The sequence below is a fragment of the Astatotilapia calliptera genome, chromosome 19 (assembly GCF_964374335.1).
Source record: "Astatotilapia calliptera chromosome 19, fAstCal68.1, whole genome shotgun sequence".
Taxonomy (NCBI): Eukaryota; Metazoa; Chordata; class Actinopteri; order Cichliformes; family Cichlidae; genus Astatotilapia; species Astatotilapia calliptera.
In genome coordinates, this window is record NC_137440.1 from 28646077 (window position 1) to 28658934 (window position 12858).

The window sequence follows — 12858 nt, forward strand, 5'->3', positions numbered from 1 at the left end:
AATATGTGATGTCTTGTAAACCGAGCAGAAATCTGACGTTTACACAACTACATTCACGCCTCAAAATATCTTAAAAGTGTATTTTGTGACCCAGAAAGAGTAATATTACAACTAAGTAGCTGTTGTTGTTGGAATTCAACTTTTGCGAGATCTCGCAAAACAAACTTGGGATCTCACAAAAGGTTTGCGAGATCTCGCAAAAGTCTTAATTTTTTTTTCTCCCATGTCCCCTGCGGGGCTCCGTACAAACCTGATTTACAAGTACAAAATATTTATGACCACAATTTGAGCCCATAGAACAGAGGTCATTGCCTGATTAGTGTGTGATTAATGTTTAATGCCATAAATAAGGCTACAAACTGCAGGCTCAGTATGTGTTGGTCTAAGATAGCACCATGCATTGTGTTTTTGTGACAGCAATGTGAATCTCAAATGACGAATCCTCAGGTTCATGTAATACTTCTAACAGCTAAACCAGTCAATGTCTCTCGGTGTGCTTTTGTCTAAGTTTGCTTTGAACTATATTTGTGGGGTCACAAATCCAGGAGACCACAGTACATGCAGGGTTCAGCAGCTTTGTGAGGACCAAAAATGCTGGATCCCACAAGCAGAAGTGGCTGTTTGGGTTAGGGTTGGGCAATCAGTTGTGATGAGATGGTTTAGTTTAGACTAGGGGATTAACTAGGGAATGCACTACCTGTATATCAAGGACAAGTCCTCAGAAAGGTGTGCAAGGATATGTGTTTGTGTGTTAATTGCTTTTCTATCTGTTTGTATGAACATTTAGGAGTATATTCTCATGAATATATGGGCTTATTTTTTTCCTATTTTTGTTGAAACTAACAGCCCATCTGATTCTCATTATTCAGTGGGAGGAAGAGGAAAGTGGCTAATTCACAGCGTCATGCAGCCTGTTGCCTTCGGCGCCAACAGACAGGCCTCCATTCTCATGTGAAAGACTTTGTTGTTTATGCAGTGTGCCATGCCACTTTAAAACACAATGTCGGGGTCTGCAACATGAAACACATTCAAAGCATGATCAGGGGGGAAAAAGAGAGAGAGAGAGACATTATTATAATAATTAAATTTCAAGGCAAATGCATTTTTCTCTGTGATGTAGTTAAATGATCTCTAGCTTTAATTGAAGGATGAGTTTAATAAATCGAGGACACATGGAGAAGCCCTATTCTTCTTCCTGTTAGAAAACTGCATCATTAAAACAGCAAGGCTCTTCCTACGTCACAATATAGTTTATCAATTAAACTAATTATAGAAAGAACATTAAAAAAATGCAGCTCTGCTGTACTGTATGCATAAATTTGCAGTAATTGTTTTCCAATAATTAAAATCCTTTATTAGTTTCAAATTATATATATATATATATAATATTTAACTTAATATAACATATTAATGCCAGCAACACACTTCAGCAGCAGTGGGACACACTTTTACCAACGTTTGTCTGACTTTTGTAGGCAGCCTTAGCACCTGTTTACCAGGAGATTTTCATCAGATTTTCAGATGTGTAACATCATGTCATTTTCATATCCACCATATATGTAGATGGTGTAGTGTACACATGCACTGATAATGTAAAAATATGTGTTTAAAACAAAACAGAAAACCTGAATGTATTACAATCATTTTCTGTAAAAGGAACACACATGTGGCAGAGAGTGGACTGAACGCAGGGTTCAACAGACAGAAATAAACTCAAAATCCGTTTTATTTAGCTGATAACAGGCAAGGTAAACAGAAAGAAAAACAGGAGCAGGATAAGCATAAACTAACAAGAGGCAAATGAAACTCACACACTAAGAGGGAGAGCACAACAAAGAACAGAGGGAGATGCAGATGTTATAGACACAAGAGGAGAGTGGACACACCTGGAAGCACAGCTGAACAGAATCTAACAAGACAGGGGAAGAAAAACTGTACATGACGTACACAACACGACAATCAAAATAAAATAGGAACTAACTCACATACTGAGAACCAGACTAAGACATGTTAACTTGACACAAGGACCAGACGTCCAGCCATGTCACAATGGGGACCCAAAAAGACGAAACACAAAGATTAGTGATGATTACGGGAACTCGACCAGACAACCACAGAGACAGGCCAAAGAGAGACACGACTAGAACAGACACAAAAAGGGATCTAACATAATTGAACAAGAACCAAGAAGAAGAAATATAAATAACAAAATTCAAGGGCACCAATGAATACTAAAGTCAAGAGTCATTAATCAAGAACTAGAACATGAAAATCTTCTAGTTCCAAAGAAACGGATAATAAGTCCAACACAAATTCAAGATAACTGGTTGGAGAGCCAGGACCATGGGCTATAACTCACCAAGGCAACCCATCAGATGTTGAGAAATTGTCTTCTTTTTGTTTTTATTTTATGTGCTCATTTTGAATTTGAGGCCAGCAACACGTTTACCACTTTGTTGCATCATCTCATCATTTAACACTCTTTAAACACTCTGTAAAAGCTTGGGAACCAAGAAGACCCACTGCTGTAGTTGCAGAATTTTATAGAGTGTCCCACTTCTTTTGGAAAGGGAGAGAGGTGGGGGTTATGAATGTATTAAAAAGCTATTTGATCACAAGCACAAGATGTTCTTGACATGTGATGTGTTAGGACAATAACAAGTCTGATTTTATAGTGTCATGAAAAGATCAAAGTACTATCTGGATCATCTCCATCTACTTATTCTTTAATTTGTCATAATTGTGCTTTCATTTAAAAAAAACACAGTTTTATGTACTCTGTTTTGTGGGAGTTTTTGTTTAAGGATTACCTTTTAGTTTGGTGGTCTAGTTGGAATTTACTGGGCAACAAAGGAGCAGTGTGGCTTTCATTTTATAGCCAAAACCTGCTATACTAAAGCTTGTTTCTCTGTGCTACAGATGTCTTTTTCCCTCTATGGCACAGATGAATAGGCTGCAGAGCTAAATGTGTGTTGGTTTCATCCCCTCACTCTCTAACAAATAATTTTCCTTTTGATGTTTGTGTTTATTTCCTGTCTTCTTTCTAGCAATGGAAAGTCACGGTGAGTGTGAGATCAAGGTGCAGCTGAACTGCAGCCACTGTCAGACGCAGAGCTGCAAACGAGAAGCAGATACTCACCTCATTCTCTGCCTCTGTGATGATGATGATGAAGTCCTGGACACTGACAACGTTACATGTTCTAGGCCTCCAAGTATGTCTGTAAAACCCAGCAAACGGTCTTGCTTTTACTTGTGAGCCATGATATGTCAGACGTTTTGTTTTAATGTTAGTTTTAATGACACGTTTAATCCCTCACAATTCTTTCCCATCTAAGCAGCTAACAAACACTAATTGACCATCTCTGCTCCACCCCTCCAGCGACTCGTGAAAGCCCGACTCCACCGGTCCTGATGCCGACATCCCTGATCCTGGCTGTTGTGGTCTCCACCGTCGCCAGCGGCTTTGCACTGGTCTGCGCCGGCGTCATCCTCAGTAAGAGACTCCTCCAGTTCTGTGCGCAGTCTGTGCCCTCCACCTTCCACCGGCTGTGAGCACAGCTGGGACACGCAGATGCTTCCAGATGTTACTAACAACAGAAACAGAAACAACTTTGATAAATGTTGGTTTAAATGCCCTTCGCTGGCTGTGCGGAAGATGACTAAAGGAGCGATGGCAAAGATATGGTTGTGAATTATTAGACGCTGACAGTGAGCACAGTATGAACACTCATTACAAGCACTCATTCCAGGTAACGCTCTCTTTTCTCTGGCTGTATGTATATACAGTATAAATAGGTGAAACTAGACTATTTTGCTGATGAGAGGCGATAAAGAGGTGACTGTTAAATACCGTATTGTTTATATGCTGTATTCAGTGCCTGCAGTGGAACGATTGCTCTCGTGGAAGCATGAACCATTTTCGAGACGTGCTGTAAGTGTCTCGCTGCATGAATTCATTCTAAAAAAAATGCTGATTATAAAAAAAGCACAAGCAGAAAGAGTTGACATTTAAGTTTCTTTCAGTATGAGTGGGTTTCTGTAGTGGTAAATGTCAGCTGTTATAATTTATTGTCTGTAAAAAACAAAAAAACAAACACAGAAGTGATTATACAGACATGAAGATTACAACAGTATTTGAAAATGAAGAACTGTGATAAGAGATTAGCCTTTTTTGTCATTTTGAGAAGCGCGCAGCGACAAGCGTGAGTTGAGCTGAACCCACGGGCATCGACTCCGTGATAAGAGGATAGAGCAGAAATTGTTCCTCTTTAAAAGTGTTAAATGCTATCCACACAAAGTGCTATGATATGGAGTATTAGAATAAGTAGGTGCTTGTTTGCTGAGCGACAAGGTTACCAGAGTTTCTCTTGTAGGCTGCGGGTTTGAGACAATCAGATGGTCAGGCAGGCTGTAAAATGCTAAAATAGGAGTAATTAGGGAATTAACCATTACATTTGTATAGCTTTAATTTAACTACTCTGTAGCAACCACACTTAAAACAGGAAGCTCAAGAAAGAAGAGAGGGATTCTGAGACAACCACATTTTGACAATGAACATGGTCTCAAAGGCTGCTATGCAAAATATACTGTTAAGTGCCTTCTTTTGTATACCAAATCTCGTTTGATTAACTCCAGACACTTTATACAAATACAGTTTTAACAACACGTGGAGTCATTTTCCAGTAATGTAGGACAGTGAGGGATTATACAGCTAATAACACTCGGAGCACCTTTGTCACCTTTTGTGACAACTGTGTGCTGCAGACTTTATGAGAAGGGAATCCTCTAACAAGAGCTTTGTAAAGGTGTGCGTGTATAGCAGGTTCTCTTTCTCTCTCTCTCTGTTGTCCTTTTCATGACCTCACTGAAAACTCAAATATTAAGCAAAGCTCAGCTATTTTCCCACAGCGCGAATTGATGAGAGTAAACTTTGTGTCAGAGCCTCTGGAGGAATCGGCGCTGCGCTGACTTCCTGCAGAATAACAGCTACACTCCCAGCTCCCCGGGGGTTTAAAGCAGCCTGACAAGAAAACCAGGCATGACCAAACAGTTGGGACTTTTTAATGAAGTAATGCATGTAAAAACCTCCTGTAAGGAAAGCGATATGGAGTAACTCTTACAGATTTAAGAGTAATGTGGACATTTCACCTCCTGGCAATGAAATCCGAGCAGAATAATGTCCGTTTTCCAGCCGAGCCTGAAGCAGAAGGTATTTGAAAATTTATGTGGTGACCTCCACCTTCACACTCCCCCCTCAAATTTCCGTTTCGCCACAAGCTTTATTCTGAATCCCTTATATCTCATGATAGCTTAGCATGAAACGTTTAACCTCCCATTTTAAATGACACCCTTAACGCACACAGTGCAGTGAAACAGTGCTCTGATGGAGTCGAGTGTTTCTATTTTTTTGTTATCAGTAAGTGCTAATGGCTGACCATTAAAAGATGGCGATTTATGTTGGATGTGGTTGGTTTTCTGTCAGCAGAAGTGAGAAAATATGTCGATAAAGTGCGGCGGACTTGGTGAAAAGCGACGTGTGAGAGCTGGAAGAGGCGAGTTATTCATCAGATAAATGTCCTTTTAGGATAAAAGACTGCAGTCTGCATTTCTGCTGTGAAGTTCTTCCTTAAGAAAGTTTGAGCTCGGTGTAATTAAACATAAATACAACCCCGCAATCAGCTTATCAGAGTGTAATCTGACAGACGATAATTGCAGATACGGCGGTGCTACTAGTGGTGCGTACTGGGCCACTATATGCAAAATGGAACACTAACTGCATTGTGTGTAAATGTGTGCACTTGCTCTTAAATAAATCAGTTCCTAAACAAAGGCTGATGACATTCATTTTTATAACATCTGCTTTAAAAAAATACATATTTGGGGAGGATGGGGTGTTTTTACTGGAGCGTGTTTAATTTTTTAAAAAAAGGCAATGAACGTACACACACGCTTCAGGTTAATGGTGTCTCCTTACCTGAGCTCTCCCCCATGCAGGGAGGTAGTCTGTTCCCTGGGCGCCCCATGTCCTTCACCCCCACCTCTTCCTCCTCCTCCTTCTCCTGCTTCTCCTCCTTAAAACTCCCCTTATCCCAACTCCTGAGTCCCTAGCATCTGCACCGGGCGATGGCTCGACGGCACCTCTTACCTGCACGCAACGCCCCCCCTCCCTGGCAGACTACCAACCTGCATCGGGGACATGGGCTGCCTCCATGGCGGGTGAGTCCAAACTCACTGGCACAGACAGTATAGGAGCAGTAACCAAGGAGAGGCCATCCCACATGCATGTCAGTTAGGTTAGTGGCTTTAGAAAGAAGCCAGCTCACTTGACTTCTGAAGGCAGCTCATCGTCTCTGCTTGAGGCTTCAATAACTGCTACTAACATAACATAACGTGTGAATTACAGATCCATACTGAGGGTGGTGTTTGAAGAGGTAGAACTCCAGTGTTGGAGAAGTGCTATGCAGAATTGGTGGAGTATTCTTTAAGAACAAAAATGAAGCCCTTTTTGCCATATTTTTATAGCTTTATTCCCACTAAGAATGTTGTTTTAGGATTGGAAAAAGTTATTGAGATGTGGCTTGATCCCTCCTTGTGTTGCCGCTCCTACATTCAGACAGATGGTCAGGAAGATCCTTCTGCCACTTACATGCACTTGTAGGGTCCTGATTAAAGTTTGCTGATAATTTTTGTCAAGGGTTTGTCGACTCTTTAATATAACAAGCTTGTTCGTCCCTCTGCCTCGTCTTTTTCTGCAGTGTGGTACCGCAAAAAGAACGACCTGCATGCAGTGAGGGGGCGTCTTCAGAGTCCCGAGTATAAGCTGAGCAAAATCCGTTCCTCCACCATCATGACGGACTACAACCCAAACTACTTTTTCACCGGCAAAGCCGCTTCGTTCAGTGAGCTGAAGGAAGTGCCACGCAAGAACATCACCCTACTGAGGTATGACACAAGCGGACTCAATGTTAGAGTGCCAGTTTAAGCTTCTGCTCTCCACCAAACGTGTGCCTTCGTTTCATTCGTTGTGTTTTCTCTCCTCTTTAGGGCCCTTGGTCACGGAGCCTTCGGTGAAGTCTATGAAGGTCAAGTTCTGGGGATGAGTGGTGATGGCAGTGCTATGCAGGTGGCCATAAAGGTCAGCCACTCATATTTTCTTAAATATTTGCACTTAAATGTTTAACAATGACACCTCGCATGTATGTTCAGTACTTATAATCCCATAAGTGGTGCTTCTGCTTCTCAGAGCTAAAGGTCATGGAGATGCTTTCACTTACAAAATGATTGTTGGCTTTTCTTATGTTGTGCAAAGACTGCAGCACAAAATGACTAAAAAAGAAGAATGCAGATTTGCTCAGCGTCCCTGGATAAGATGCTTTAAAAGGCACACAGTTTAAAAAGGGAAAAGCAAAAAAGCAGAGAGAGCACCGCATGGGGTTACCTGCTTACAATGCTCTGCTGATTAGGTCTGAAAATTTATATTTCCCCTTAAAAGTAGCACACACTCAAATTCTCTTTCTATTCTGCAGACTCTACCAGAAATCTGCTCCGAGCAGGATGAAATGGATTTCCTGATGGAGGCTCTGATTATGAGGTGCACGAGACAGCAACCATACACTTCCTTTGTGCATTACACACACACACACACACACACACACAAGAATTGTCCCTCAAAGACAATCGTGTCTGCAGGGGTAAATTTTGAGCTCAGGAAAATGTGTGACGTTAATTGGTTTCTAGCGGGGGTTGCTCGGGCCTGGGTGGCTCAGTCGGTAGAGCATCAGACTTTTAATCTGAGGGTCCAGGGTTCAAGTCCCTGTTCAGGCGTGCTTAGTTTACCTAATTTCCTTAGGTGTTAATAAAGTATTATGATTTCCCGTCTGATTTTGTTAAAGTCTACTCTATTTACAGGTCCATCCCTCAGTCAGCAAGTGACAGTTTTAAATACTTGTATTCTGGCTGATTGAAAATTGAGACTTTTTTGTAGTTGTATAATAAGTTTATCATTAATGAGATTTAAAAAAATAAACACTAAAAAAGAGGCAAGATATGACAATATGACACAGTGTGATTATTTATTTAACAAAATTTAAGCCAAAATGCAGAAGCAGCGTGTGAAAAATTAAGTCGCAAACTTCTGCCAATCTTCCCAGGAGTGGACATCTGTCACGGTCCTGGGTCGTGCGACCCAGTGTTTTGTGTTTAGTCTATTTTGATGTTTATTGATTGTTTAGGTTCTTTAAGGTAGTCCAGTCCTTTTGTAGTTATGTTACCCTTGTATCAAGCCTCCCTTGCCCTTCGTGTGTTTATGTCTGTGTGTCTTGTATTGTCAAGTTCATGCTGTCGCGTCTGTCACCTCCCCCTGTACTACGTCTCCCCGGTTCATGTCCCATGTTTCCTGTTTTACTTTGAAGGCCTGCATTCACTGTCAGTGTATTCAGTTTCACTCCTCCTGTCCTGTCGTTAAGTTCATGTATATCAGCTGCGTTCCCATGTGTGGCCACTTCCCCTGATCATCCCTCATGTGTATTTAGTCTCTGTGTTTCTTACAGTCTGTGTCGCGTCGTCTGTGTTCCCACCCTCCATGTTTCCATGCCCGGGCTGTTGTATTCATAGCCTTACCTTAGTTCATTCCCAGTTTAGGTTTCTGTTTAGTTATTGCTTTTGAGCTGCCCTTATTCTTGTTTGTTTCTCTTGCGTTACCAGCCACAATAAAAGGCTCGCTTTTGTTTAAAGTTTACTCCCGTGTCACTCGTGTCTGCACCTGAGTCCTCCACGCACTCTCCACACGGTCTGTCACAGCGGACCGTGACAGACATCCCAGTAAATTCAACCCAAGCTCAGACCCTCCAGCGCTCAGAATAACGGCAAAAAATCCAAGAGCTACACTTTAGTTACATTTTGTAGACTAAGACTAAAGAAAGGTTTGGAAAGGTTTTGTTTTGCGGTCACAGGACCTCGGCACCTTGCGGTCATTCAAAGGAGTTGACCGTGAACTCCTTTATATAGCTAAACTAAGATTTACAGATGTGTCACAAGAGTCACAAGCACATGCTCTAATCCACACACAAATAAGCAGCAATTTTACCACACATACAAATGCGTGCATCCATACCTTCGCTGTATGATGTAAACAAGTTTGACATCCAGAGTGTAAAGGAAAGAATTCCTCCACAACAATTGGAGAGTCGAATCATGGGGTGCGCTTGATTTTTCACACTCTGCTTCTTCATTCTGGCTTAGTTTTTGTTAAATACATAACGACTGCATTAACATGTGTTGTTCTGATGGTTTTTGAGGTTGTATTTAAATTATTTTTTAGACCTCATGAGGACCAGATTGTTTTTATTATTTATTAAATCTTAAAACCTTACAATTGTACTTTCTTGTTACCATCAATGTATATTTAAGGACATCAAAGTCATCTTAAGCCTTCTAAACAAAACACCCTGTTGTTAACTGTCCATGCAGCAAGTTCAGCCATGAGAACATCGTGCGCTGCATTGGCGTCAGTCTGAACATCCTGCCGCGCTTCATCCTGCTGGAGCTGATGACCGGAGGAGACATGAAGAGCTTTTTGAGAAGAAACAGGCCACGAGCGGTGCGTCTGTACTACACCTTTACATGTGTGTTTGTGCCTGCAAGCTCTGTGTGTTTACGTCGCACACTAAACTGATCTGTGCTATGTCCAGGGCCAGACCTCGTCTCTCACCATGCGGGATCTGCTGCGCATGGCCAGAGATATCGCCTGTGGATGTCGCTATCTGGAGGAGAACCACTTCATACACAGGTTCGGATTCGCACCCAGTTTTCGCAGCTTAGAGCTCATAAAAGTGCAAACTCAAAGCGGTTTTTCAGCCACGGCAAAAAGGAAATGTGTTAGCAGAGCTACGCTGTGGTGAAATCTGCATAAAAATGATTCATTAGACATTCTGTAACGCTGCATATGTTGCTTTAAACGAAACCTCTTGCAATGCGATAAAAAACACATCAACAACTATTATTTCATTTTGACTGCAGTTTGAGTTTGTCTTTGAGCAATTTGCTTCTCTTAATTTGAAAAATGTGTACAATCATTTGCAAGCACGATCAATCATGCATTTGAAGGTTTTTCAAAGGCCTTCGTTTCTTCATTGCAAACCACAGTTCTGAACATTTTCTGCGGCAACAAATTTGACAAAGTAACAACAAGCTTCTCTGTTTCATGTCATCGCACAGATAAATCATGTAAAGGATTTTGTGTTTTTCAGAGACATCGCTGCCAGAAATTGCCTCCTTACCTGCCCTGGGTCGGACAGAGTGGCTAAGATTGGAGACTTTGGCATGGCACGAGATATTTACAGGTTCATATACGCTACTCTAAATCTGCAGTGGCGCCCTATCCACCCATAATTTAAGATGGATTGATGTGGTTATTGGAGTGTGGCTAAATAGATTTTTCATTTCCCTCCACAGGGCCACGTAATTTACTTACATTTCAGTTCGTGGCCTTTTAGCATTTACCATTTGTTCTTAACTCAGCCTAAATGTACCCTGCCTTTCTTTCTTTGTTTTCCAGAGCCAGCTATTACAGGAAGGGCGGCCGGGCCATGCTGCCAGTTAAGTGGATGCCACCAGAGGCCTTCATGGAGGGGATCTTCACCTGCAAAACTGACACATGGTATAAAGTCTACCACTAAATACCAGTAGACAAAGAAAATCACAAGACAGCTGTTGTTAATTTTGAACTGTATACACTTTGCTTTTGTCTCGACACTGGGACACCATGTTCGGAAATATATCATTTAGAAGTGCCACACATTTGTAGGTCTTTGGAAATATCATGCGGTCATGCTAACTGTTCTAACACTACAGTGATTATTCAGACGTCTGAAAAATTTTCTGGACAATAAAACAACTAATACCAGATGGCGAACTTATTGTAATCGAAAACAGACGCTGGCAATGAAAGAAATTTACTTTGCAGCGGTGTCAAAATGCAAAAAAACAAAACAAAACAACAACAGAAAAAAAAAATTCTCACGAGGCATGAAAAGTATTCGCCAGCGAAACTGAATTCGATTTTATTAAAAGCCTATATGTGGTCAGTACGATGCCCTGCAGGGAGGTTTCCACAAACCAAACATGTCTACTCCTAGTAGACAAAGCTAGGGTGCGTTACATCAAGTGAACATCTTTTCAAAACCAGGACAGCATTTGTATTCAAGACACTGAGCCAGCCAAACAAAGAGCACTCTATTGTTGTTAGGAAAGCGCAGTGGCTGTAATGGTAGAGGAGCGGCGTCCAAACCGCTTCTCCTGTGACAGTGCAAGTCAAATATTTAGTTTGGGGCAAACCATTTCAAAACCTCTATTTGGTAGAGTGAAAGAGAGGGTTGTTTGCAGATCAGAAAGTTAGACCCTTATAGAGGAGAGACCGCAGCATAATCGATTTGACCAGCAGTCTATTAAAATCCGAGGATATTGATGGAAACGTGCACAGAGGCAGCTACAGTTGCACCGCAGTTCGTCCCTTCAAAGCTGTTTAGACGGGGAATCATTCATCGGCAAGATATCTCCTCTGAACAAATGAAGGAAAAACAAAAAAAACACACGAGTGTTGCAGCTGCTGCGGCTTTCCAGTCATGTATGAATGTGAGAGTGAATGAATAGTGGAATTGTAAAGCGCTTTGAGGGGTCCCGAAAAGCGCTATATAAATGCAATCCATTATTATTATTATTATTGGTTAGCAAAACTCAACGCCAGTGATCTACTGCCCCAGGGGTGTCAAACATAAGGCCGGGGGGCCTGAATTGGCACAGCAAAGACCCCAATCCGGCCCACTGGACGGCTTTGGAAAATGTGAAGCAGTGCGTTGATTTTTGAACTTTTAGTTGTGTTTCATAGATTTTAAAGCTTTTCCTATTAATCAAGACCCCCCCCCCTCCCCCTCCTCCCCCATTGGCATTCATATTAGAACAAAGTGATTAACTAACAGATTATGTGACAGGAAAAATCCCTGTTTTCACACTGTCTGCTATGGAAATGTCTGTTTTTCTGTGAATGAACCAACACTTTATGATTAGAATTACAGAGCAGTCTGGAAAAATGAACTACAAGAACAATTTTATTCATTTAACCTGTAGTTTTACTGGGCCAGCCCACTTAAACTGAGCTGTATGTGGCCCACAATGTGAAATGAGTTTGACATCCCTATACTGCACTGTTCGGTGTAGCAACCTGTAACTGGATGTTGTTGGTAAGGTTAGAGTGTTTTTTGCTCAAATGCAAAAATGATGCTTTACAAGCAAATAAAAAAAAAAGGCTTACAAAAGAAGAGGCAAACAACGGGGAGTAACAAGGCCTGCAGGGTTTTAGAAAGCCAAAGAAATTAATAAAACCAGAGGTGGTTACTAACACTGTTCCACTAGAATACTAATTTAGAAGAAGAAAATAATACCCTGCCCAATACAAAGTAAACCACAGCAGGAGTCTCACTCCTAATGTCACTAACAATGAATAATCTTTGATCCTTTGTCTAGTGAAAGTCAAGTTTGTGGAAATGGGAGAGCTAAACCTTAGTAAAACCACCTACTATGGTAAATGGCCTGTATTTATATAGCGCTTTACTAGTCCCTAAGGACCCCAAAGCGCTTTACACAACCAGTCATCCACCCATTCACACACACATTCACACACTGGTGATGGCAAGCTACATTGTAGCCACAGCCACCCTGGGGCGCACTGACAGAGGCGCACTGTAGATACACTTTAGAGTAGCTGTACTGGGAGATTCACTGGGTTTTTTTATATATTTGTTCTGGTTGGGTAACACCTCCATGGTCATTGCCAGGTGTTGAACAGTGTTGGACATGGTTATC

At 41.5% G+C, this 12858-nt stretch overlaps 1 protein-coding gene and 1 non-coding gene across 2 annotated transcripts in view; both read left to right on the forward strand.

The window, feature by feature from the left end:
- ltk (leukocyte receptor tyrosine kinase) overlaps window positions 1–12858 on the forward strand; it is a 68807-nt gene that overhangs the window by 51702 nt on the left and 4247 nt on the right. Inside the window, exons 18-26 of the mRNA XM_026151459.2 lie at window positions 3048–3212; window positions 3380–3493; window positions 6756–6942; window positions 7045–7135; window positions 7527–7591; window positions 9469–9598; window positions 9690–9787; window positions 10248–10340; window positions 10556–10657. Coding sequence (XP_026007244.2) covers window positions 3048–3212; window positions 3380–3493; window positions 6756–6942; window positions 7045–7135; window positions 7527–7591; window positions 9469–9598; window positions 9690–9787; window positions 10248–10340; window positions 10556–10657 — 1045 coding nt within the window. The remainder of the gene's footprint in view (window positions 1–3047; window positions 3213–3379; window positions 3494–6755; window positions 6943–7044; window positions 7136–7526; window positions 7592–9468; window positions 9599–9689; window positions 9788–10247; window positions 10341–10555; window positions 10658–12858) is intronic.
- Window positions 7752–7824, forward strand: trnak-uuu (transfer RNA lysine (anticodon UUU)). Its single transcript has one exon. It is a non-coding gene; the product is annotated as a tRNA-Lys (tRNA).